At 37.8% G+C, this 26,724-nt stretch overlaps 1 protein-coding gene across 1 annotated transcript; it reads right to left on the reverse strand.

The window, feature by feature from the left end:
• Positions 1–1,666: 1,666 nt before the first annotated feature.
• gpt (glutamic--pyruvic transaminase) lies at positions 1,667–25,802 on the reverse strand. Its single transcript, XM_030159875.1, has 11 exons — positions 25,194–25,802; positions 14,234–14,323; positions 13,913–14,021; positions 13,621–13,754; positions 10,633–10,876; positions 7,983–8,062; positions 7,761–7,897; positions 7,473–7,647; positions 4,721–4,876; positions 2,637–2,749; positions 1,667–2,521 (listed from the first exon to the last, which is right to left on the reverse strand). The coding sequence occupies exons 1-11, from the start codon at positions 25,560–25,562 to the stop codon at positions 2,470–2,472; spliced, it is 1,659 nt and encodes a 552-aa protein (XP_030015735.1). The 5' UTR covers positions 25,563–25,802; the 3' UTR covers positions 1,667–2,469.
• Between the last annotated feature and the right edge of the window lie 922 nt (positions 25,803–26,724).

Consider the following 26,724-nt stretch of genomic DNA (forward strand, 5'->3'; position numbering starts at 1 on the left):
AAACCATACACTTACAAAAAATGTGAATAACCTGAACAAATATGAACAAACAGAAATGTCTTAAGAAAAGTAAATGCAATTTTACCAATATTCTGCCTGTTACTAAATGTTTTGTGTGATTGTAACGCACATGTGTAAATGATAAACTGATAAACCGAGGTATAACATTGTTAAAATTGCACTTGTTTTTCTCAAGACAATTCAAGTTGATCATGTTATTCAGATTTTTAAGGAAACTTTCTAGACATGAACCTGATCATAATAGAATTTTCCTTTTTTTTACTGTTATCATTTACTGGTCCGGCCCACTTGAGATCAAATCGGGCTGAATGTGGAACTGAACTAAAATGAGTCTGACACCCCTGCCCTAGACACATTACCTATAATAACACCCTCCCTGTTTAGTAATAACTGTATTTTCATTTATTATTTGGCCTATGAAAATGTGACGATTTTGTATTTTGGTCTGTAAATGAATAGGATTCCATTTTACTGCTGGATTTTATCTGAACATTTTAAGTGCGTAACGAATTAATTAAGAGTTGAGACATCGAATCCTCTGTGAGTCACTGTGACATTTTGGGTGGAATCACTACCGTTTCTGTTTTAAATGCCAGGTGAAGTGAAGACCTGATGAAGGAATCTTACACACATTGGTCCATCACTTTCCACACATCATTTACAGAACACCGGAGGAAGTTTGATTATCAATACACAGACGCCAATGCCTTTTAATAAGCTGTTGTGGTCAGTTCTATGAAGCCTCTGGTAGACTGTTCAGAGTAGATATAGACTGGTCGTTGTCATAACCGGGACAGCCACATGACAGCGCTCATGTCTGATGCATGGCTGTCTCCCTCTGTCGCCCTACATCCTCACCCGCACTAATGATGACCTTTGATTCCCAAAAGATGTCCAGGAGATGAAACGCGGCCAATTAATTTACGGCAACGATGACTGGGATGTGTGAGCACGTCATGCAGCTGGAGTGAACGGTGAGGGGAAAGACAAAGCTCAGTATAATTAGGATTCAGGAGGGCCTTTGTCAGAGATAATTAAAGCTGACAGCCACTGTGGAGTAGAGCGGAAGAGAGCAGAAAACCCCCTTCAAACTACATGCTTCACTTTAACTCAGTTCCTACGTAGTCCTTCAATCTCTCTCTCTCTTTCTTTCGCACACACACAACCTCCATCCATCACCCCAGCTCGCTTTGAAATTGCTTACAAGGCAATAATTTAGATGACAGATTAATCGAGATGATGAAAGCAGTTGTGGTATTTACAAGTACAACCTTATGAGCTGAGCAAGATCATCATTAGAAGTGACACTTTCAGCATCTGCACACAGCTGGCTGAGGTAGACAGTACAGTTAATGTGTGGAATTTAATGAGTGTTTTCACCCACCATTATAACTATATTGGAGGATGTTTTTCATTCCTTAGTTCATTTCCAGCTCGTTTCAATCTCGGCGTAACACGAACAACTCTTCTCTTACTTTTAGAAAAGATTATAAAAAAAAAAAGTTTAAAATACATAATGTGAGGAAGTGCTTTTCCGTATGGGCTTACGGAATATGTCTGATTCAAATGCGATGATGTAGTGTTTGCCGAACAGCGGTAATTACTGCAGTTCTTCTTTGCATAATTAATACAATGAATGCAGAGATGGAATAAACATTGAATGTTTATGATCAGTTACGGCATAAAAACAGCAGACAGAAGCATCAAAATACTAAAACTATTGTGTCTAATCCTTCCCAGAATGAGTCAGAGAAATCAATTCATACTATAAATATATACACATCATGATCTAACAATTAATTAGTCAGTGAAGTATTCATGGTACAAAGGAGGACCAGCTCATGGTCAAAGCAAATACATGGTTCCTAACTATAAATTCTAAAAAAAAAAAAAAAAAATTAGACAGGTTTTCCAAAACAAAGCATAATGTTACATATATTGTAATTCTGCAAAATCATTTTCGAATCATGCAAATGAGACTTTTCTACACTTCTGCTGTAAAAGAACTGCCTGCAGAAACTTCACATTTTAACTGGCTTTACTTATGATTTTTTGCAGCATCATTTTGTACCTTTTCTTTAATGTTGGCAATGACAGAGACAGGGTGTTTTATGCACAGTACATGCATCCTTCAAAGCTGAAACAACACAGAGTAAATAAAGCCACATACTTCATTCTAAAGTGATACATGTCTCTGTATGGACCTTCTTCATTTCCAGTTTTTTTGTTTAATCTTGAGACAAAAAAGTGCATAATCTACTGTTAAGAAATGTCCAAATGAGACAGATGTTGAGGCTGAAGTGCGTCATCACAGAGACCACCAGAGCCACAAAAGGAAAGGCACGTCATAGTGACCGATTGGCTGAGGTCTTATCTTGTGGTTGGCAAAAAAAGAAGAAAACGTAGGCATTTAAGAATATTCCTTGGTGAATTTCTGGTGGAATTCCTTCACTTTGTTAGCAGGATCTTCAGCTTGTCTGTCGGTGGCAAGATGGTCATCCTGAACAGAGAGGAGGAGAAGGCAAAAGGGTGTATGTGTTAATAGGCTGGCAAAATTATCAAACATTTTTGTTTTTTTTTAAAAAAGAACAACTTGTTTTGCTTATATTCTGCACCTGAAGTGGTAGGTTCCATCCCTCTGACCAAAGCCGCTTCCAGGTACGAGGCAGATCCCGGTCTCCTCCAACATCTTCATACAGTAAAACATGTCTGGCTGCTGGCCTTTGTCCTGACACAGTGTCAAACAAAACCACACAACACAATATGGCACCAGGGAAAGTATGAGGTCAACGAGAACCACAGAACAAAAGCACATATCTATTCATTCCTGTACTTATGAAAAGTGTTGGAATGTAACAAAGTATTTGTATTTCGTTACTGTACTTAAGCAAATTTTTACGTATCTGTACTTTAGTTTAGTAAAAATAATAATGCATGCTTTTGATTTTATTCCATTACTTTTTGCGGCAATTATCTGTACTTTCTACTCCACTACGTTTTTACAAATTTATGTTACTCATTCACATTTTATGAACACAATTTCCTTGCATGTAACAAGTGGTGCCAGTCACAACAAACCCCGCCCCTCACATGAACTGTAGCTTATTTTGTCATCGATCCAGCTGATGTCATCATGTCTATGCATGTGCTGATGTCAGCATATTAATTGGCTCTATATATGTGCCTAGTTTGAAGTAAATTGAAACAAAATTGATGTCTTCATAGACATTTGAAATTTTGCCCATTATAAGTAAATGGGAGAAAAAGAATTTAAAAAAGCTTTTAAAAATTCATAAAAATTTGAAACTTTGACCTACTTTTCCTAAAATGTAATCACATCTATTCTGGGTCACTGGCAATCTATGAACCCAATTTGGTATGAATTCAACCTGTAGTTTTGCTGCTACAGACATGTGAAATTTTGCCCATAATATGTAAATGAAAAAAAAAAGACTTTAAAAATTCATAAAAAATTTCAACTTTGAAGTAAATTGAAACAAAACTGATGTTTTTATAGCCATTTGAAATGTCACCAATCATAAATAAATGGGAGAAGGAAAAAGATTTTAAAAATTAAAACAAAATTAGAACTTTGACCGACTTTTCCTGACATGTAATCAGATCTATTCTGGGTCACTGGTAATCTATAAACTCAATTTGGTATGAATTCAACCAATAGTTTTGCTTCTAGAGTGTTAACAAACAAAGAAACAAACCAGATCAAAAACAATACCCCTTGCCTCCCTTTCGGGGGGGGGGGGGGGGGGGGGGGGGGGCGAGGTAAAGATAGTTTGCCTACTTATTGCATTGTGGCACCATTGCCAACCAATCAGGTGGCTCTATTAGCTCTAATGAGGGCAGAGTGCATGTTTGGTAGCAGACATTCAACATGGACCACTGCTTATAAATAAATATTCAGTAATTGAATGTAAAAATCAAAATGCTGTCAACAACTAGTCGAAAGTATCCTTCCCTCTTTCCTCTTATTATCAGTATTTTACATCATTAGGGAACAGTTTTTACTCAAGTTGCTTTGACTAAAACAAAGAAATGGTTAATGATTTCATGTAAGTACATCTATTTTTATGTTACTCATAAAATTTTCACATCCTTTTATACAAAACTTTCCAGCTTCAGACGAACCTGAGTGCTGTGGTCAACACATTTTCTTTAAATGGTCCATAGTGAAGCTAAAGACCCTGTGCTGTTTGTTAATATACCTCTGCTAAAACCACAGTCCCTAATGCTACAGTTGTGTGATCATTGGATTGATCATGTGACAATGGGTCAGCTGCTCCTCTGACCTTTATCTGCTCTAAGGCTAATAAGATGTTCAGAGGCTGAACTCATCCACCCTCCCTGAAATTCCACCTGAGCAGTCAACGTCAGGACAGAAGTGAAACAACAGACTATTGGAAATCATTTATTCCCAGGACACACCAGAGAGCGGATGTGCATGATGCTGAACCTGGATAAACAGTGTGGTACTGTGCACCTACTTTGGTTGTGTTTAGTAAAATATGTGCAATAGATGATGAAAGAGGCCTTAGAAATAGTAATAAATGACAGAATAAAGTAGATCATTTATAAAAGTGTTGTGTAAAGACTATTGAGTAACCACCGTCTCATACCTTGAAAACACAATATCTCATCAAACTGGAGCCATTAAAACATGTATTAAACTCTATTGAAGACTGACCCTGGCCTCCCGAACAGCCTTTTCAGGGATGGTTAGAGATGGGAAGGAGTACATAGCCCCCTGCACAGGGTTGCATCTGATTCCAGGCACAGTATTGAGAACCTGCTCTGTGAGTTTGGCCTTTTCCGCTAAGGCACTTAGTGTAGCTGTGCGCTCCTGGATGGGTGAGAAAAGTACAGCAGAAAACAAAGAATAAGAATGAAAACAAACAGAAGACGTCAAGGAAAACACAGTGTATACCATTAGTATTTTTGATGCCTTGACTTTTACATGATTTTATTGCAGCAAAGGAGTTGTTTACCTCTTACTGTCAAACTCTAGCTTTTCTGAAAGAAGTCTTCATACAGTCGGGATTGTAAAGATATGCTAATGTACTGTTTCTGTCCTTTCTGAAAGCTTCCCCTTAGCATTATGTTTCAGTAATGCCAAGTTGTTCTCCCCCCTGACCTTATTGGTTGGAAAGAAAACAAGGACCTACAGTTTTCTGCTTGTCTTCCTCAAACAATGAGATGGAGCAAAAACCCTGACAGATACTGTGCAGACTATGAACATGTTGGGTGAAAAACAAACTTTAAGATCGACTTATTTTGTCATTTGTAGCTGTTACATAACTGTTTGGGAGTCCTAAAATCAACTTTACCGTTTGTAAATGATGTCTACAAAAAATAAAAATAAGATTACGGATTGATTTTCATTGTTTTAAAAGACTATATTTGATGTCCACATTTACATTTTTTGTCTCATGCTTTACTTGCCCAAGAGAGTACTGGTTTATATCTCAACCTTAATGATTCTAGGTTTTAAACATTATTTCTACTTATTCACTCCAAGCATGATATTGGGATAATATGAAATCATTTGTGCGCTACAGATCATTTTGATTACCAGCCTCAAGGACTTGAGAATTTACCCTGCATAACCATAATCACTTTACCCTACGTAACAAGACTTCCTTTCATATTGATATTCCTCAATCCTAGACAGATTTTTTTTTTTCACCAAAATTCCAGGAGTTGCAGTCAACAATATACCTGACACTCTGGTATGTTAATTTAGACAACTTCAAGTGAAAACTGCAACTTTTAATATGCTGAAATATTTGCCAATTTTTAATGTAGTTTTTTTACCCCATGTAATCGACAGGTTTTTCACAAAGATTTCAGTGAAAATGGCTGAAATTAACAGATGTTTTACATGGTCTCAAAGTACTAGAAATACCCTTTCCATCCATGTATTACACTTATATGCCAGGTAAATGTGGGCCGACTCATTATCATCTGAACTATTTTTTTACCCTACGTAACCGCTTGACCATGCCCATTAGCTGCCTGGAATCACTTCCGATAAAGTATACAATTAAATTCACAGCAAGTCATTACTGCCGCTATAGGCTTTCTCAGGCAGAGTTGTTGACTTTGGTGAAAAACCACAATTACATAAAAGCTAATGTGTTAAAATTTTATCTAAGTTATGTTTGGTGACACATATTGACATAACTGAATTGCATTCCTAGTAAACAATAGCTAGAAATGTTAGTTAAAGGAGTAGTAAACGCTGAATTAAGATTAAAGGAGTCCGTTTATCTAATCATAAATTAGATATTAACATTGCTGTACACATTAGTTTAGTGGTTAAGGCACTGGTTGCATGTCATAGTGAGCTACAGTAGTTTCATATTGAAACATATGAATAAATGAACTGAATTTTCAACTGAATAGATTTCTGTGTTACAAAAGGTCATGCAGGTAATAAAGTGCAGGTAATACAAATCATATCCATAATTATGAACTACTGCTGAAACACTGCTTATTAAGTGAGATTACAGCTACCATATTCTAGTAATACAGTATAATCCTAAACCTGATACTGGGGCCACCAAATTAATTAATTGAACCAATGATGTTACAATTAATATTAAAAGACATTTCTCTGAATTTGAACCTATAACTTTTGGTAAAATGATCTTAGTCTGTTAATATGTAACGTAGGCCTCAGTGGTTTTAGATTAGATGAGATTTTAATACAGAAACACTACATATTATACCTTTACGCATGTAATTTTATCAAAGAAGCCTCATAAATGGAGGCCATTCTTACCATTTTTAAAGATATAAACCCCTCAATTTTCTCTTTTAAAAGAAATTAATTACACTTACGCATTTAAAAACACTGGTTTCACAGATTTTAAGATGAAAAATGATGGATGAAACAATAAATAATGGTTGAAGCATTATAATACCAAAACATATTGTTCATTAATCTAAAATTGTTTGTATGTCTTTAGGAAAGCATAAATGGTAAAACTTTTGTGTCTTAATTTTAACCTGCAAAAAGGTAATTACATTTAATGATGAGATTTTAACACAGAAACACTACATATTATACCTTTACATATGTAATTTTATCATAGAAGTCTCATAAATGGAGGCCATTCTTAACATTTTTGAGGTTCTAAACCCCACAATTTTCTCTTTTAAAAGACATTAATTACACTTACACATTTAAAAACACGGGTTTCACAGATTTTAGGATGAAACAATAAATACTGGCTGAGGCATCATAATAACAAAACATAATATTCATTAATCTAAAACTGTATATCTTTAGAAAAGCATAAATGATAAAACTTTTGTCTTAATTTTAAACCTGCAAAAAGGTAATTACATTTAATGAACTATTACTGTATTTTATGACACTATTATAAAACTGGGACAATAGAGAACAGCCTGCATTATACTGGTGATGATTGTACCTTGATAAAATTGGCGTAGGAAGGCTCTCCGGGCTGTGGGGGGTTGACCACCAGGTCCATCAGAGCCTGTCCAGGAACAGGTGGACAAAGGCGCACTGACACCAGTTTGGTCAGCTGGGCTTTCACTTCATTGTCCATGTTGATGATCTCCATGTAGCCTCCACGGAAGCCGCACCTGGGGGAGGGGGGTGGGGGAGAAATGCATCATCATAATGTGACCAAGCAGCAGGGAGAAAACACAAAAGTACAACAGAGAAGACAACACAGCATGGATTGAAAATGACTTACTCTCCCATGTAACACTTCGAGGTGGAGTGGAAGGACGCCAGCTCTACTGTGTTCGAGTACTCTGGTCCCATCTCAAACAGAACCTTCTTGAAAGAGTGAAACTGGCACCCGTCGGCGTAAACATTATCCTGGTACACCTGAGAGAACGGGACACAATCACAGATATAAAAAAAAACAACAATAAAAACAGGGAGGTGTTGAAGCACGGGGCAGATCCACTACCTCATCAGCCATTAGGAAGAGACGCTCCTTCGCTGCAAATCGAATGACATCCTCGATGCACTGTCTGCTCTGAACTTGACCTGTAGGAGAGAAGGAGGTTCAGAGGGACGCTCCATTTAACTGACAGATGTGACATTTTACTGCCATCTAGTGCCTTCAACTGCAAACAGTTCATGAAATGGGTGTTGAAAAACTATGTACAAGAAAAGGAGACAAAAATTATGAATTATTGCAGCAAAAAAACCTAATACAGTGATATTTTTTCCTACAATGCATATTAAAATCATAGCAAATGATGAAATTTTCACCACATTATTTGACTTTTGAACGAATCTTTATACAAGGACTGCATCTAAATAACAAATTTACATTTCAAAAAAAGGTGAATAATGACTTTTTTTCTGCAAACTATCCTGTTTTTTAAACCTCTATGATTAATTTCAATGCATCAAAAAAAAATCTGTATGGAAATTATGAAGTTTAACACAGTAAGTTGAATTTTAATCAGGCTAACTATCAGTGTAAATATATTTTCCCGACAGCATTGCATAATAAGTCTTTTAAAGCATTAATGTGAGTGTGTTTATGCCTGCTTTAATCTGAGTTGAGACTGTGACTCCAGCTCGTGGAGGCTGCAGATGTCTGACCATTCAATAATCATGGTTTAATACATGTTTTTCTGTCAAAGTAATAGTGCAAAATTCAATGATGAAGATTTTCTATGTCATAATGAGTATAGAAATACTTTCAGTTCATTGTGAAACTGTTTTATATTATAAATTAGTATATTGGGCGTCGCTGTCAGGCAGAAACCTCTTATGTCTAAAACAGCGATTTTTCAGGAAACTGGAAAAACAATGTATATTCTAAGTAAATGATTGGAGTTAAGACAGTGGTTCTCAAACTTTTTACAGTGGAGTACCCCTGAAATATACTTTTTTAGCCAAGTACTCCCAACTCTTGCTTCAGCATTTTTGATTGAAAAAAATTAGGCAAAATTTGTGCCTGTGTCAAAGGTGTCGGTTTATATTTTCAGAAGTTTGTGAACAAACAACATATATTTAATTGTAATATATACAAAAAAATATTCATTCACAGGCTGAGCTTCAAATTGCAAACTTTTTCTTTGTACTTTTAACATGTGCTACAGTTGACTTATAAAGTGTGTGCTGTTGCATGGAGTTTGAAAAGAGTTTGGTCATAGTACATTTTCTTAACATGTTGACTTGACCTCTGACCTTCTTACTGTCACCTACTGGATTACAGAGGCTTAACATGCTGAGGATTGTGGGTAGGAATTGCAAGAAAAGCATGCTGGCTTGAATGCTGCAAAATGTGGCCAGATATAGTAGAGAAGTGGTTCTCAAGCTTTTTACAGTGGAGTACCCCCTGAAATATACTTTTTTAGCCAAGTAGCCCGAACTCTCACTTCAGCCTTTTTGATTGAAAAAATTTGTCAAAATTTGTTCCAGTGCCAAAGGTGTCTGTTTATATTTACATATACATATATCTAACTGCAATATATATAAAAAATAACACATTTTTTAAAGTAAATTTTGTGTGCAAAATATAAACTGAAAAGTTCCCTCTTTCACTGATAAGAAAATAAATAAATTGATCATTAATTAATAAATGAAGACTTCATCAACAAAACATAATTACTTAGCTACTCAAATTGATTTTGAATAATATAAAATCAAAATGTTCTTAAAATGTTGCCAAAGTTTAAACAAGATGATTGACAATAAAACTATTATATGAATGTATTTACTGTATTTTATATTTCAGCATTAATTCTCATTATTTATTTTGTATTTAGTACATGATGACTTATTTAATGTATTTTTCCCCAAAAATTCAAGTATCCCCCTGGGCTTCTTCTAAGTACCCCTGGGGATGCACGTACCCCACTTTGGGAACCCCTGAGTCAAGAGATATAGTCACAAGTCGCTTATTCAACCCTTTTCATTGGTTAAATATTTCTAAATCCATCAGGCCAACATAAAGACTGACCAATAGAATTGTGTTATGACAAAAAAAAAAAAAGACCAAAAATGGATTTACGAGCAGAGGTGGGTAATCCCAGCTCCTTAGAGTAAAAGTCCTGCCATGTATTGGTTCTATCTGTTCACTTAACACAGGTGATTCCACTAATTATCCCGTCTACCTGGATGAGGAGTTGTGCTCATCCAAATGGGCTGGGTCAGTGAGTGGTTGGAACAAATACATGGCAGGACTTTTACTCTATGGAGCTGGGATTACCCACCTCTGCTTACGAGGTTTCTGTCCGACAGCAACGATATGGTGGTCTGCTATGGTTTACGTAATTACAGTAACATGAGAGAGCAGCAAACTAAAAGAACCTTCAAACCTAAAATCGTAGTAAACTGTGATCATTTTCAGTCAAACTGCTCTTATAGATTATTTGGAAAATGAGATTTCATGTTTTTTAATCAAGTAGCAGAAAAAATATGTTTGATTTGTTTTACTTGTTATTGAATGTGCTCTGTTGATATGTCATCCAGCCTCAATATGAATAGACACTGTGGTAACCTAATCATGATAATGCTGTTACAAAGCTGTGGGATATTATGGGCTGTTGTCTGTGTGCTGGAAATGACGTTAGGTTGAGAAAACACCATTTAGGGACCTGTGGGGTTTCCAGGGTTGATGATGCACAGGGCTCGAGGGTTGCAGTGTTGCCTGGCTTCATCCAACGCACGCTGCAGCTCGCTGATATCCAGACTCCAACACTTCTCCTCATTAAGGTAATAGTTGATCTGCACTGCGCCCAGTTCAGCTAAAGCAGCCGAATACAGGGGATACTGAGGTATGGAGATCATGACGCCGGTACGGTTACTCCCCTGGCCACAGACCAGCAGCTTCAGCATGGTCTAAGGGTGAAGAAAACAAAAGGAAGATACTGTTAATGTGCTCCAGTGACGGCTTTACTTCAAATTCTACTCAACATTCAGCTCATTATGATAAATGAGGTCATATTTAACGTACATGTAGTGGTGAGATTAGAGATTACAAACACATTACTATACAAGCAATGTTCTAGGCTACAGCAGAAACATGTAGCTGCAACATAGTGGAACACCAGGAACATCAACTCCATTTACAGACAGAAAGCCTCATTTTAAAGTAAGGCAGAAATCATATTCACAGACAAGGCATGAAAATTTAATTCAGGGTATGTTTGGTGATGTATATAGTGTTTTTTAAAAGTTCAGGAACACATACAGTCATGGAAAAATTATTAGACCACCCTTGTTTTCTTCAATTTCTTGTTCATTTTAATGCCTGGTACAACTAAAGGAACATTTGTTTGGACAAATGTAATGATAACAACAAAAATAGCTCATAAGAGTTTAATTTCAGAGCTGATATCTAGTCATTTTCCATGTTTTCTTGATAATAACCAAAATCACTTCAGTTCTTACATCAATATCTATGGCATTGTACTGCCAAAAACAGTGCTTTTAGGCATTCCATGTTTTCTTTTCTGTCTGTTTTAGTCACATGATACACACAGGAGTTAGTAGTGGATCGCATAACCATTGTCTAATAATTTTTTCTGCAAATAGTATTTTACAGTTTTTGAGGGAATCACGTATATCCCTTTGCTAATCCATAATAAGCAAGGTAATTTAACAGTGTGAAGATTTATGTTGATGAAATGAATATATAAATGTAGAAATACATTTATATGAACAAAAAGGTTAATTTTCATCAAACTGTCACTTTAGACAGATGATTTTGGATGAAAAACGTAAAAATATGTCACTAAAACAGATCTGGAGAACATGCTAACTCATCATTTACATGCAGGTTAAAAACCCAATAGAGCATGACTGAGAGCATTGATGCAGCAAAAAAACAAAACAGTCTGATGGGTCAGCATTGATACAGGTCACAAGACAATGACCTGAAACATACATACAACGTCTGTGAGGGTTACTTAGAGAGAAGACAGTCAGCAGGTGTGTTATTTAAAATGGAATGGCCTGTCTGTTACCTGACTTAAATCATATTGAACTACTTTGCGATGAACTTGATAACAAGGTTACAAAGAATTATCCAACTACCCAAGAACAGCCCTGGTAGGTTTTACAAGAGGAATGTTTGGAGAAACTAACAGTCCAGACACCAAAAGTGTGAACTGTTAAAGCTATGAAAGGAGGATTTTTAGATGGGAATAAATTGTTTTTGTTCCAATTGTCTGTATGTTTAAATATTTGTTTTGTCAGTATAAATTTCCATATCATTAAATGACCGAGTTTGTTGCATATATACAAATGAACATACATGTGTCTCTCAAAAATGAAGAACTCTATTTAGGTTACGTAATTTCATTTCAATGAAATAGCCACAAATAATATTAAACTTAACTAGCGCGTTGACCCATGGGGAACCACTGGTTCCAGATATGGTAGTTTTAATGCTGAGGAGAGCTGGCTTTTGGGAAAAGATGTTAAATATGAAAAGATCTGTATATTTTATAAGTGCTGACACAAAAATTTTTTTGGTAAATCATTCTTTAAAATTTGAACGACAATTAATATATCAATATGGATCTAGGGAGTGAAAGTCAGTAAATGCGTTGTTCCTGTTTTTAACTTCATTTCCCGTCATGCAGCATGGTACTGCGCTTCCTGTCAACTGTCACGGGCATAGCAACATGACTGTAAGGCTATTGTATTCCAAAATTACTTCTTTCTCCCAAAACATTCATGCTATCAACTTGCCGTTTTTGCTAGTCTCTTCTTTGACCAAAAATACGTAAGTACGTCAAACTGCAGCAGTTAGCTCTTTCCGGATTTTGCGTGATACCCAAGACACACACATACGCACGCACGCACGCACACACACATACACACACACACACACACACACACACACACACACACACACACACACACACACACAGAGTCCACTTCCCGTTTAATATATAGATGTTACTAAAGAGATTATCATGCTAAGGCAGGGTGTTTTTTTCCACTTTATCAGTTTATTTCATGCAGCATCAATTTATCACAACATACAGTTTGATAATAATGCTGTTAGTTTCGTAGACTTTAGAGTGTCCTGTAAGAACTGCAGCCTGGAGGAGGCAGGTTCATTGGCTAAACTTTGAAATATCAGGATGGGGAAGTATTTTAATACTGTCAATATAATGAAGATAAAGGCCTGTGCATTTAGACGAACTCAAAAAAAAAGGTTTAGTGATTTAAACAAACTTTTTGGCCATTTGAGTATAGATTGAGTTAGTGAATGCATCCCACCCCTATGCAGTAGAGTCTGAGACAGACTGCAGTGAGAAAAGAAGCAATGCGTCTGTAAATGAGACTAAAGCTCAGCAGAGACTCAGTACACACATCTACAAGCAACTGTGTGTCTGACTACTCATCAAATAGAATATCTGTTTGCCATGGCTATTGATGCAATCAATATCGGGTAAAATTATCCCGTATCTTCAATTATCATCAGTTTTAGATACTTTAACATATAAATGCTACATATTAAAGCTTAAACACAATCAGTAAAATATTATGAATTTTGAACAAATGAATGTATATGTAATGTAAAAGTGAAATAGTGACACAAAGTCAAGGTAAAGGTTGAGTTTTTTTACCACAATGCCGTCACTTGCTCCTGTGGTGAGGTAAATGTTGTCAGGGTCACAGGACACACCACCATCTCTTCGCTCAATATATCTGGCCACATCCTGACGGACAGAGTCAATACCCTGACTGGCACTGTATGCACCTGAGGGAGACCCAGAAAGAGACAATGTATGTAGTTGAAACAGCTTGGATTTAACACAAAACGCCCGTGATTAAAACTCAAGAATCTTACAAAGAGACTGAAGGTGACAATTAAAACCTTATTGTACTTGCACAGAAAACCAACGGAGACCTACACACCCATACTGTTCCCTCCACAGGACTGCAGAATGTGGCGTGCTCTACTTTTAGCATCCTCGGGGAATGTACTGTCATTCAAGAGTTCAGGGTAGGAGCAAAGGGCCAAGACCTTGAAACAGAGAAACAAGAGACAGGTGTGAGTCTAAAGTGTGGATGAGACATCGCACAGAAGTCAACATGGATTGTTGCAAAAGACAAGAAGAGATATTGATTAACAGCAACTTCTTAAAAAGAGAAACAAATCAGCATTATAAATATTCAGAAGTCATAGGGGAGCTTCTAAATTTAGATGTAAATTAGGTGAAGGGCATAGGAACAGACCTGTCGGAAGAAAGTGATTGGTTGCTGGCCCATGGCGTGCGCGTCACCAATGTTGGCCTTGATGACCTCAGCAAAGGGCTTCTTGATTCCCTGCAAGAAAAATACAGCACAAAGAACACACATGACTAAACTGTCCACATAGAGCTGTGGAGCAAGTGTTTTTCTTCACTTCAGACACACTAACGCAGTGTTGTTCAACCTTGGGGTCACCTGGAATTTAAATGGGGTCACCTGAAATTTGTAGTAATTGATAAAAAAAATAAGAAAATAATACTAATAAAAAATATTTTTTAATGATTCAATATGTATTTCATTATAATTAAAACACCACACACCTTTCCAAATAAAAATCAAGCCCAAATAAAATGCAGAATATGATATCTGAGAGGGTATATCTTTAGTAACCTGATCATGTGACCACATGCGTTACTATGCTTCAACCTGCCCGTACACAGTCGCAGTCAGAAAACCAGATCGAACAGAGAATGGAAAGATTTCTTCGTCCGACATCTCCAACACAAAAACGCCTTCGTTATGAATGTCTGGGGTTGCCAGATATTTGTGATGTTAAAATGGCGTCACAAGCCAAAAAAGGATGGGAACCACTGCAGTAATGTTTTATGGTGTTTTTTGATAGTGATGAAGGTACACAAATGCAGTTGGTTTTGGACTCATTTGGACCGCACCGTGCCATAAAGTAGTGATTCTCAACTGGTGGGCCGCAAACCTGTTTTCAGTGGGTCACAGGCCTTTGTCTGGGAAAAAATAATGTTAAGAAACCAATCCCATGCTTTATTTTTTATGGAGTTAAGCACTGCCCATTCACATTCCCCAACAGCAGGTGGCGGTAATATGCTGTAATGCTGATTAACACCAGATTTTCACAGCATAAAGGAAGACTCAAAGATTTCTTCTCATATCATGGTGAAACTCAGGAACGACAATGACTGCATCAGATATGGTTTTACCTACGCTGAGGACAAAAACCTCAGTGCATTTAATACTTGAAAAAGTGACTGAATGCACTTTTTAGTTTTGGTTAAAATGTACTTAGTTTAGTGTTAAAGGGGATATCTCCATATTTAGCATCACCACCTGCTGGTCAGTTTATCATTAAACTTTTCTTTTGTGTTGGCGCACTGTGATATTCTGAATTATCTCAGGTTCAAAACACAACATTTTTTTATTAAATGCATTTAAGAAGTTTAACTTTTATTAGTTTAGGTCGTGGCTTGTCACTGAGGGGTGATAGTGGGTCCTGAAGCCACACCAGTTGAGAACCACAGCCATAAAGCACTGACAGCACAGGCGTTAACACACACATAACTCTTCCATAAACATTCACGCCACAGTGGGCCGAGGCCTGAGCAGCTGCAGAGCACACAGTGGGTTCACCGGTTTACACAGGCAGGATACACCATGAGCAGGGAGAGTTGGATGTACTGTACTGTTGGCTGGTTGGATATTTCTCAAATTTCAGCAAGACAGCACAAGTTTCAATATTGCAGATTACATATGTGATACCAGAGTGGCCACAGAAAACCAAAAATAAAACACCTTCTCTAGAGCTACCGTTTGGTTTGTCCCTTCTGGTTTTTTGTTTAATGAGATAGTAACTCAACACTCACTAAAGGTTAGTGTGTACTCTTTAAAGGTTCAATACATAAGACGTGTGCATGTGTGAGAGTGGTAAGGTGACAGCCCTGTCCTCTGTGGGTTGGACTGGGTGGCTTACAGCCTTTATAAGGCCAGGTGGGGATAATTAATGGGGATAATTGGACATCCTCAGGTGGGGATAATAATAATTAGGGTGGCCATGGCTCAGGAGGGAGAGCGGGTCATCCAATAAGCAAAAGGTTGGCGGTTTGAATCCTGCTCTGTCCCGTTGTGTCCTTGGGCAAAACACTTTGCCCGTCTTGCCTCCAGTGTCACTCACATTGGCGTATGAATGTTTGGTGGTGGTCGGTTCGGGGCCGTTTAGTGCGATTTGGCAGCCACGGTTCAGTCAGCCTTCCCCAGGGCAGCTGTGGCTACAAATGGAGTTTAACACTAGAGTGTGAATGTGAGAATGAATGAATAATGGATCAATAATGTAAAGTGCTTTGGGTGCCTTGAAAAGCGCTATAGAAATCTAATCTATTATTACCTCTGCCAAGGAGGTTATGTTTTTGCCAGCGTTGGTTTGTCTGTCTGTCTGTCTGTCTGTCTGTCTGTCGGTCCGTGTGCAAGATAATTTAAAAAGTTATGGATGGATTTGGATGAAAATTTCAGGAAATGTTGATACTGGCACAAGGAACAAATGATTAAATTTTGGTGGTGATTGTGGGGGGGTGATCTGCCTTGCGGAGGTCTGCGCTATCCAAGTGCTTTTCTAGTTATTATTATTATTATTATTAATTAGAGCCAGTTGACCTGGATCCAGTGAGAGGGTGGCTGTCAGGTGTGTGGCAGGTAAGGGAGTAGTAATGATGTGATGAGGCCCCATGAATATGCTGAATCTTTCTGGCCAACTGCTTCACCAAAAGCCTGATCAGAGAATGCTCCATTTAACAGCTCATTTGGGAATACTGACATCTGCTGGTATGTTACATGTGGGCTGGTGGATCTCTTAGCGTAATTACCTTCACCTAGGAGGTTATGTTTTTGCTGGCGTTTGTTTTGTCTGTCTGTTTGTCTGTCTGTCTGTGTGTAAGATAACTCAAAAAGTTATGGACTGATTTGGATGAAAATTTCAGGAAATGTTGATACTGGCACAAGGAACAAATGATTAAATTTTGGTGGTGATCAGAGGGGGGGACTGATCTGCCTTGGCGGAGGTCTGCGCTCTCCGAGTGCTTCTCTAGTTATTCTAGTATTATGTCAAAATCTCCATTTGAAGTATTCTAAAGCCAGATGAAATTAATCTATCCGGATCATGGTATATCAATGAAGTAATACTGGTGGTATAACAGTGTCAATAGATCAGTTGTGGTAAATCAATAAGGTACTGTGTATATATATATATATATATATATATATATATATATATATATATATATATATATATATATATATATATATATATATATATATATATATATACAGTATGTGGCTGTATTTGTGGATAAACAGTTACAGAAAGTCCTTGTGTGACTGGGATACATTTGAGAATGGGCAAACTGGGTTGACAATTGGAGGTGCTTTATTTTTATTCAGGAATTTTTTTTTTTAAATTGTCAGCGTTGGGGCTCAGGCGATTCCTTCTTTTTGATATAACTTCCCCAGCTTTGTCCCATGATACTCTGAAAAACGATACAGGCCTCGAGACAGGCTTCATTTGGACGCGCCCCCTTTGCTCGATACAGGCTTCGGGGCCTGAGTGTCAGATGTAACATCACTATAAAGGAGCTCTATGAAACCATTTGAGTGTCTTAAAATACATGTGATTTGATGACTGTATGTCACTGCAAAGTAGTTTAGACGTGGCAGAGCTGCTGGTGTGACCCCTGCTGTCTGCTTTATAGGCCTGTGTCAAAAATGTAGGCCTCACCCACAGTTAGTTTGTGTTTTTAGTGGAGGCCTGCCTCTAATAATGCTTTTACCCAGTTTCAGACTGAAGTGCCAGGCTGCTGACCAGGACAATAATCCATCCAAACTGTTTGGCCTATGTTAGGGGCCTGTATCATACTGGGGTGATGAGCTGGATTATTTCTCTTTTCCATAGGACAGCCGATGCACTGACCCTCTGAGTGTTCAAACTGTATGAACTGCATCCATGACTTTGTTTTAACCCACTGTTATACTGAACACTGTCAAACTTAACTGGACAAAAGTTGTTATCCTGGACCAACTGACATTAGCATTGTTTGTTTTATCCCTTCCTAGGCAGGCAGACGAGCTGTGGGGAGTGTGCGTGGGATTCAACTGCATGTGGGGCAGACCCATGGTGGCGGTCACATGAGTGTTTTGTCCCTTTTGTTTGCTGTGATTTTGTAGTGTATATTGTTTTTTTGCTCAGGAGGTGCTCACATATTGGTGTATAGCAATGGACTGTGATAGAGTTTCCCCACAGTAAGTACCCTGCCTAACTCTTACTTTAGCTTATATTATTTTGTGTCTATTTTTAAAAGAATCGTTTTAACTTTGAATTAATAATTGTTTAAATAAAGGTAACTTGTCTTTTAACTATTGTTTCTTTATTTCATAGGACTTCCTATCATTTTAATTTCATTATATATCAATAAATGATAAATTGGTGAAACTGAATGCACATCTACTTTTCTTTGAAGCGATAAATTTGTTTAGTGCCAGCACAGCCAAGTGCTGTCGCCACAGGTCACACATGCATGTATGTTTGAGAACTTTAAGTTGAACTCTGTGTTGTTTGTTCCTGTTAGCTAACTCAATGTCTAAGCGAATGTCTCAGTTGCCAACATCCTTGAAAAGGACATGGCCATGGGTTGTTATTTTGTGAAAATCCTTGCATTTGCTTCCATTTCTTCACTGCTTTTCTTCTGCTCCTCGACAGCAGCTACAATGTACAACACCAGCTTCTATCGTAGGCACGAACATGTGCCTATAAATACATAAGACCTTATATATTCAACAATTAATGTTGGATGTCAACCACCACAAAACTGAAAACAGACAAGAAGAAATCTATTCTTATTAACGGTAGAAACATAATTTTTTTTGTGATTATATATTAATAAAACACAATCCTAAATTTTAAATTACAACTCTACAATTAGATTCTCCTAAAACCCCTGCAAATTTTAGACACTAGACCGTTAACCTCAGTTCATTGCAAGTTTATAGCTGTTCCATCTCCTTACTGCTCACGTAGAACTAACATGAACACTAACTACACAACACTACAAATAAAACCCTGTTTTAAGGAAGGTTACAATACAGCACTAGAGTCAGACAGTGATGTGAAAATCCTATTTAATAAGTACTACACCGCTTTCGACATACATAACCAGCAAAACCGTTAAAGTAGATAGCGCAAGTTAACATGAGAGCAAAGTTTAAACTGTGTAAACTAGCTTATCATGGTGACTACGTTAACCTTGGACCATATAAACACAGAGACATAAGCTCTTTGTTGCACAGCGGTTTAGTACAGACAGGGGGAAACAAACTGTTGATATCTAGGTCAAAAATATACAATTCCTAAAACATAATCTCCAGAGCAGCTGAGGTGACTGACAGTGGACAAACATGAAGAGCAGGACTCTGTGTACACCAACACAAATATGAACACCAGATGTTCAGAACAGCGTGACTGCAGAAAAAAATCTATGAGGCGAAACCTCACACCACCAACACCCTGCAGAAAGTAAAGAGACACATTTGTTTGGTTTGTTCAATCCATCTCAGATTTGTACAAACGCAAGTCTCTTCCTAATTGGTCACAGACTAGAGGCGGCTCCTCAGTGTGAGCCAATAACTTTATACGGAGCAAATCACACCCCTAGGTTAAAGGAGCTGCCCATTCAGGATCAAGATCTGTTGGAACCAAACTGACCTCTGCTCCGACGAAAAGGAATGTGTTTTTTTTTCTCCTGCATCACTGATGATACAGCTCAGAAAACAATACTGAAGTTCCAAGTGAAGGTTTTTATGTAAAGCCCAAGGACTTCAATGGATTTCATAACTTCACAACCCTCTGTATAACGTCTCAACTGAAACAAACCAAGATATTGGGGTTTCCTTCAGGTGTATTTACTCCAAAATTACTACACATTTAGATCAAATCTTGGGGTATGCAAACTCATCCTGACTTCTACACTGTGGATATTTTTTTCTTTTTTGCATAATGCTTTCCAGAATACAAGTAAGCAAAGAATCTGACTCCAACCAGACCTGCGTGCCCATCCCCATAGCAACTGTTAGAGCTTTAGAAAGCATTTCAATAGGTCCCCCCCCCCCCCTTCATATCAGCGAGCAGCTCATTAGGACAAAACAAAGAACGTGCAAACAGTGCCATAACTGCATGTTCTGCCTTATTTGTTCAGCCCTGTTTCTATCCACTGATTGGAGATGATTACGGAAAACATCTCATCTTTACTTTGCAAGAACGAGGCAGCAGTTTTAATGTAAAAAAAAAAATCAGGAAATATCAAAGTTCCAGATCACAAAGTGTGTAAGAAATAGGAGAAGGAAACTGCAGTGTGTCTTCACGTGTGTGTGTTCAGTTCACCAACAAAAGAAAGAAAATCACTGTGACCTGTTTCCCAGTAATCCAACACCATCCAAACCACAGTCGGACAAAGAGGTTTCTGTAAATTGAAGGGGAAGAAGTTCAGATAAATCCTAGGAGGACAGTTTAAAATCTTAGGAGAGACATAATTAAGTCTGACAAAAGCTGCTGAGAAACAACAACTGGAGCTGATTAGTTGGGGAACATTTTTTCCTTCTACCAACGTACTATTAAAGACTGGCAGGATCAGGATAGAATGATCACAGAAGTTACTTTGCACTCCCTGTCCTCGATGAGAATGTGATGAATAGAAACTGGACTGAATGTTGATTAATAGTAAGAAAAACAGGGCACCTGCTCTTTCTCCAAATAAAAATTCCAGACTTTTTCAAAAGACTTTGACTTTATGTACTTTTATACTTGCATGCCTATGTTTTTGGTTGAGATTGTTCCTGTTGTGTGTAGTAGAAAAGTTTATTTTAATAAATGTATGAATGAATGAATAAATAATTTACAGTAAGATACTGTATGCTTTACTGAGAGAAATGTTTTCAAAACCTATGAAAATGACAAAAGTGCATGAATATCACTGTTGCGTAGGGCCATAACATCATCCACTGTCTAACCTTGTTTGTGGCTCTCTCAAAATCAGGCTGATACACCTGCAGCTAATTTGGCAATCCAGCTGCCTTGAGTGTCAGCCTGGGTGCTACAAAAATCCAGTCAGCTGAATGCCTCAGGAGACCCAGATGCAGCAACCCCCTCCATCACACAGCTTTAGCCTTAGGCTAGGAAGCTTTTTCCTTTAAGTTATATTCTTTTAGTTTGGCCTGGGGGTGGCTGTCGGTCAATCTTTTCATTCTTAGATTTAGTTAAGAGAGTTCTTTTCAGTTAGGGAGGGGGAGCAGCTTCTACATCCCTACAGGGGGTGGCCTGCCTTCCCCCTCCATTTTATTATTTTTTGCCGGCGCCTCAGGTCCTTTTGGTTCTTTGAGTTCATTTTGGTATGTATTGCCTTTTGAGTTCCTGTTATTTTTTGTAAATGATTTCCTTGTTAATTATCTGGATTGCATTTGTTTGACTTGATTAATAAAATCCTTTAAATCATTTAATTTCCGTTGTGTCTTTCCTTCATGTTGGGGTCTCCTTTTCCTTTGAGCCAGTTTACTTTCTTATTGTTTGGAGACCGTAACAATCACACAAACAAGTCACTAGAATCATTCCAGTACTGACCGGTTAGTGAAATCATATCAAGTTTTTTATATGCTTTCCTCATGTATTTCTTATCTTACAAGATTATGGTCCTTTGAGCATATTCTAAAATTTGATTTTCCATACTTTAGTAAGACTTTCACACAAAATTCCAGACTATTCAAGGTCTGGAAAACAGCATTTCAAAATTCCATACTTTTTAAGACTTTCAAGACCTGTGCAAGCACCATGGAAAAAGTATAGCCTTGTAATTCTCATTTTTTCTATCCAGAAAATGCTGTCATCTATTAACTGAATCCAACTGTGATTACTTATGGTTTAATATTTCATGCCTGATCACACTCTTAAAGTTTAAAAGGAAATAAATATCCCGTGCTAAGAGGGGATCAGCTGTGGATGAGCACTGGTCAGAGTAAACAGAGGAGAAAATCTGTGGTGCTCGTGAACCATCTGGTTAAAAGTTCACCGCTGTCATTACAGTCTCTCATCAGCTCACACCACTTGGCTTTCACCTGTGCAAGAAACTGTTCGCCTACTCATCCCTTCCTGAGCAAAGCACTCAAGAGAGGACAGTGTTCACACCAGACTGCACTCAGTACACTAACAGCTGGTTGCCACATCACCATAAACGCAGTGACAGGAAGAGATTGGGCAGCGCTTTAAAATGCACAAATGTTTTTACATGGTGCCAAAAAGTGGAACACGTTAAAAACAACTTTGCATTTAATGCAAAGTGGAAAAAAACTGTGTGCCTAATAGTTACGGAATGCAACAATTTATATTTTATCTTAATTTTAACATATACTTTTTCTTAATCTGTAACCTTAATATCTTAGTCATACTGAATGTATAGAGCTAGATAGGAGGACTGCAGGGACCTACAGGGGTAAAATGAAGCAGATATTCATTCAGCATTCATTCTACCCCAATTTAAAAAAACAAAAGCAAAACTTGGGTTAAAACAACACAAAATGGTGAAAACCTATAACCTATTAATTGAAATGAGTGACAGGGGTTACAGATTAACGCTGAGGAAAAGTAGGATGCAGATGTTGAAATACATTGGTGAAACACATCATCTAGGTCACACAAGTCCATTGATTTTCTGACTTGACCAACCTGTAGATTTATTAACTGACGGACTTTGATAAGAGGGCGTAGTGGCCTGGCCTGCAACTACCTTCAAGTGATAACATAGTTCTCTTTGAGGAAAATGGTTATGCTGCAATAGTTAGCAAATAACAAACAATGGAAACCTGCTGATGTGCAATTAATGGAAAAACGTACGTTGATAACTAATGGTCAAAAGACAGATTTAACAGCAAACAAGCATAAAGACCTCATTTCATTAAAGGAGTGATATTTTGCTTTTTTCTAAATGGAATTATGCATTTTAAAACTGTGGTCTACATAAATTGTAAATGCTATGCTTGGGTCTGGATTCTTCATTAATTCAACTCGACAAGCCCATCTTCAACCCTATTTCTGAGTAATGACACCAGATAGGTCGTTTTGAGTGCTGGCCTTTTAAATGCAAATGAGCCACTTCATACCCCACCCCCTCCAGGTTGTTGGCTGTGCTGCTCTGTCCCGTTCAGCCACTTGTGTTCGTTAAAAGAACTAACAACTGAACCTTTTAGGTAATCCGCTTGAAGTCTGGACATATTTTCAGTATGGACTACAACCGCTGCTGTTGACAAACAATTATGTCATACTCGGAGAAATGTTCTTCAGAAGTCTTGACCTTAAGTTATATGTGCAAATGTCGTGACGTAACTAGTTATAGACATAACAAATTAAGCAGGAATTAAAACGGGTCGTAGAAATCCACTTGATTTTTGCCAAAATGAATATAAAGATAGCTTTGCAGCACCTGGAGGGTTCAAATTCAAACTTTTTGAACTATTAAGATCCAAATACACAAATAAATATACCAAAGACTAATAAAAGTGGGTTTATCCAAATATGACCCCTTTAAATTGTTCTTGCAGATATGGCAGTAGGTTTTTATTCTTTAACCCATAAAGACCCAAACATCCACCATCGACCAAAATCATCTACTGATCTAAAGTTTTTTTAATAAATGCTGATCCACAAATCCTATCGATACGTGTAAACAATTGGTGTAAAATACAGTTTGTCATCCTTTCATGGTCATCACATATGACCCATTTGAACGTTCAGAGGCTCCATAGTGAACATGGAAACACCATCTTCTCCAACGATGACTCACCAACAAAACCCATGTAGTCTGATAAATGACAGTGTTTGGACATGCTTGCTATATATTCAGATAATGACATATTTTGTTGAAAAAGTCACTTTTTCTTATTTTTTCTGATTTGATCTAATAACCTCTGAAGTTACTCTGAGCTTTTATGAACATCTATGTGGTCAGTAAATGGAATAAAGGAAATTGTACAGGATTTTCACTGACAAATTTAAAAATGCAGAGGATAATATTGTGATAAGATGAATCACTTGATACAAAAAAAAAAAAAAAAAAAATCTTTTGAAAGTTGTGACAAAAAAAGCTGGGAGTCCTTAACCCTTTCATGCATGAATTATGAGACCCTTAATTGAGATTTTTTTTCCTGAGTGTTTTTATTCCTCTTTAGGCATGAAAAAAACATGCCTAAAGAAAACTTTCTTCTGAACCAATTCTTCATGGAGCCACAAAAATGTCCACTCAGCTGGACATCACACGTTTAATTTTTGGAGCGAAGAAACATGTATTTACTGATTTATTTTGTGAAAACTATGAAATAAAAACATTTTAATGTTCATTGTAGGTAATTCATTTATCAGACAGGGGTAGTTGTTTGTTTATCTGCTTTACTAGTTTATCTGATAAATGAATTATCTTCAAAAATTATATGTGGAAGTGAGTATGAACCTTTACCAGACATTTTTAATGTTGCTACTCTGATGTTTTCTCACATTTTAACACTCTAATACCAGTCATTACTCACTTTGTGGAGATAATATGCAAAAAAAACAAAACAAAACAAAACTGTTAATTACAGCTTAATAACAATAACAAGCAATTTATTTACACTTGAACATGTTACTCTAGATCAGGTTTATCAAGAACAGCAAAGTTACAGTAATGGTATGAATTGCAGTGAATGGGATGATGCGTAAGTGTCCACTGTGTTGGCTGATATGGAACTAAAACAACAAAATCCATGAATATATAAGAGAATAGCTTTGAATAGCTGTCCACTGTAGTGACCAGTATGCATGAAAGGGTTAAGTGTAAAAAAGGTCATGTTTTTTGAATGAACTTGTACTGATTCCTAACCTATACCAGACTGATGTACAGAAAAGAGTCTGTTGGGTTTCTGTGAATTGGCTTAGAGTCTGGTTTTGACCAACTCTATATATAAAGTGTCATGAGATAACTTTTTGTTGTGATCTGGGGCTATATAAATAAAATTTGATTGATTGAGTGATTTGATTGGTTTTCCCCTGTAAGTTGCTTTGGGGGAAAAAAGCATCTGCCAAATGCATAAAAAGAAAAGAAAAATAATAAAAGAATGTAAATGCATGTGTCCCACCAACCTCAGACAGCTCCTTCTCCAGCTCCACGGCTCTCTGCACAATGGGCCCCCTCACGGCATATTCCACCTTCTTCACCGTGGGGTTCATGGTGTCGATGGTCAACACTTTGGCCCGGGTCGCCACGCCATTCTCGGTCATTTTCTCTTTGGGGAGCCCGCGTCGCGTTGTGCTCAGACTGGACAGAGCTCTACCGGGAGAGGAGGACAGAGAGGGACAGGTCAGTGATCGGACCCCGGAACCAACGGAGCCCCCGGAACCCACGGACTGACTGCCGCCGGGCCGCCGCGCTCCACCGCCGCCGGATAGTAACACATCACTCCGGCTGAAAAAGTTTCTAGGTGAAAGCATCCGCATCCGCGTAGCTGACATGTTACTTCTGTCTTATATGAACTGTGTCTTTATAATAAAAAAAAAATAAACAAATAAATCAGCCACAGCGACGATCAGTACACAGCAGAGGAGCGAATCACAGCTGGGCAAGTGCGTCTGTGCGCTCCTAAAAACACTCCTCTGCTCAGACCTTTGGACTTTTCTCAGATAATACCAGCACCAGGACTTGACCAAACCAGTAAAAGCCCAGGCTAGTCCTTTAGAACACACATTTACTACAGAGTATGGGACAGAGGCAGCCTGCACACATGCACACAGCAGCCGGACTGTAGCCCTCCTCTTTGTGTGGCTTATTCGCACCGTTTCCACCCCCTCTCTCCTCCGTTATGTTACGCACCGTCAGGCTGTCACTCAGGGCCGCTTCTCCGGTTACTGCGTGTACAACTTAGGGGTACAGACGTAACTCAGAGGGACATAAAGGTCTGGACAGGATAGGACAGAGTACAGGTCCCAACTCTGTCCGCGAGCTCACAGCCCTCCAAACGCCGCGTGCGTCCTTGTGTATGGCAGCTGGGCGCGCGCCAGGCTTTGGGAGGAGACTTCTAAGGGCTCCTTTGTCAACAACATGATCCTGAATGCTCCTCCTATTGGGACTCAAGTATAGAGGGTATGCACGTCAAGTCACCGCGGTTCCGTCCACTGAGTGACAGAAAGAGGGAGATGAGTAGCGGCTTTGGCTTGAATACTGCGAAAACTTTAGAACACAGGTGTCAAACATGCGGCCCGGGGGCCAAATCCGGCCCGCCATAGGGTTCAGTTTGGCCCTTGAGATGAAGTTGTGAAATGCAAAAACTACACTGAATATTAGGGCTGCTCGATTATAGAAAAAAAAATAATCACGATTATTTTAGCAATAATTGAAATCGCGATTATTAAAAACGATTATTTGTTAACCTTAAAGTTGTTTATTTTTTTCTTGCAAAACAATGCAAGATATACTCTTTAAATATAAATAAAGCTTTTAACCATTACAACAAAGTATGTTCACTTTTGTACGAAACAAAAAAATCTTTGAATGCAAATAAGTATACTGTAAATTCAAGTATGTTTCCTTTTGTAAACAAATAGTGCACTGGAATTAAACTGCTCTAGACTTGCCATAGAACTGGAGCAATAAAAAAAAAAAAAAACTCACAAAAAG

Source organism: Sphaeramia orbicularis, chromosome 17 (assembly GCF_902148855.1).
Source record: "Sphaeramia orbicularis chromosome 17, fSphaOr1.1, whole genome shotgun sequence".
NCBI lineage: Eukaryota > Metazoa > Chordata > Actinopteri > Kurtiformes > Apogonidae > Sphaeramia > Sphaeramia orbicularis.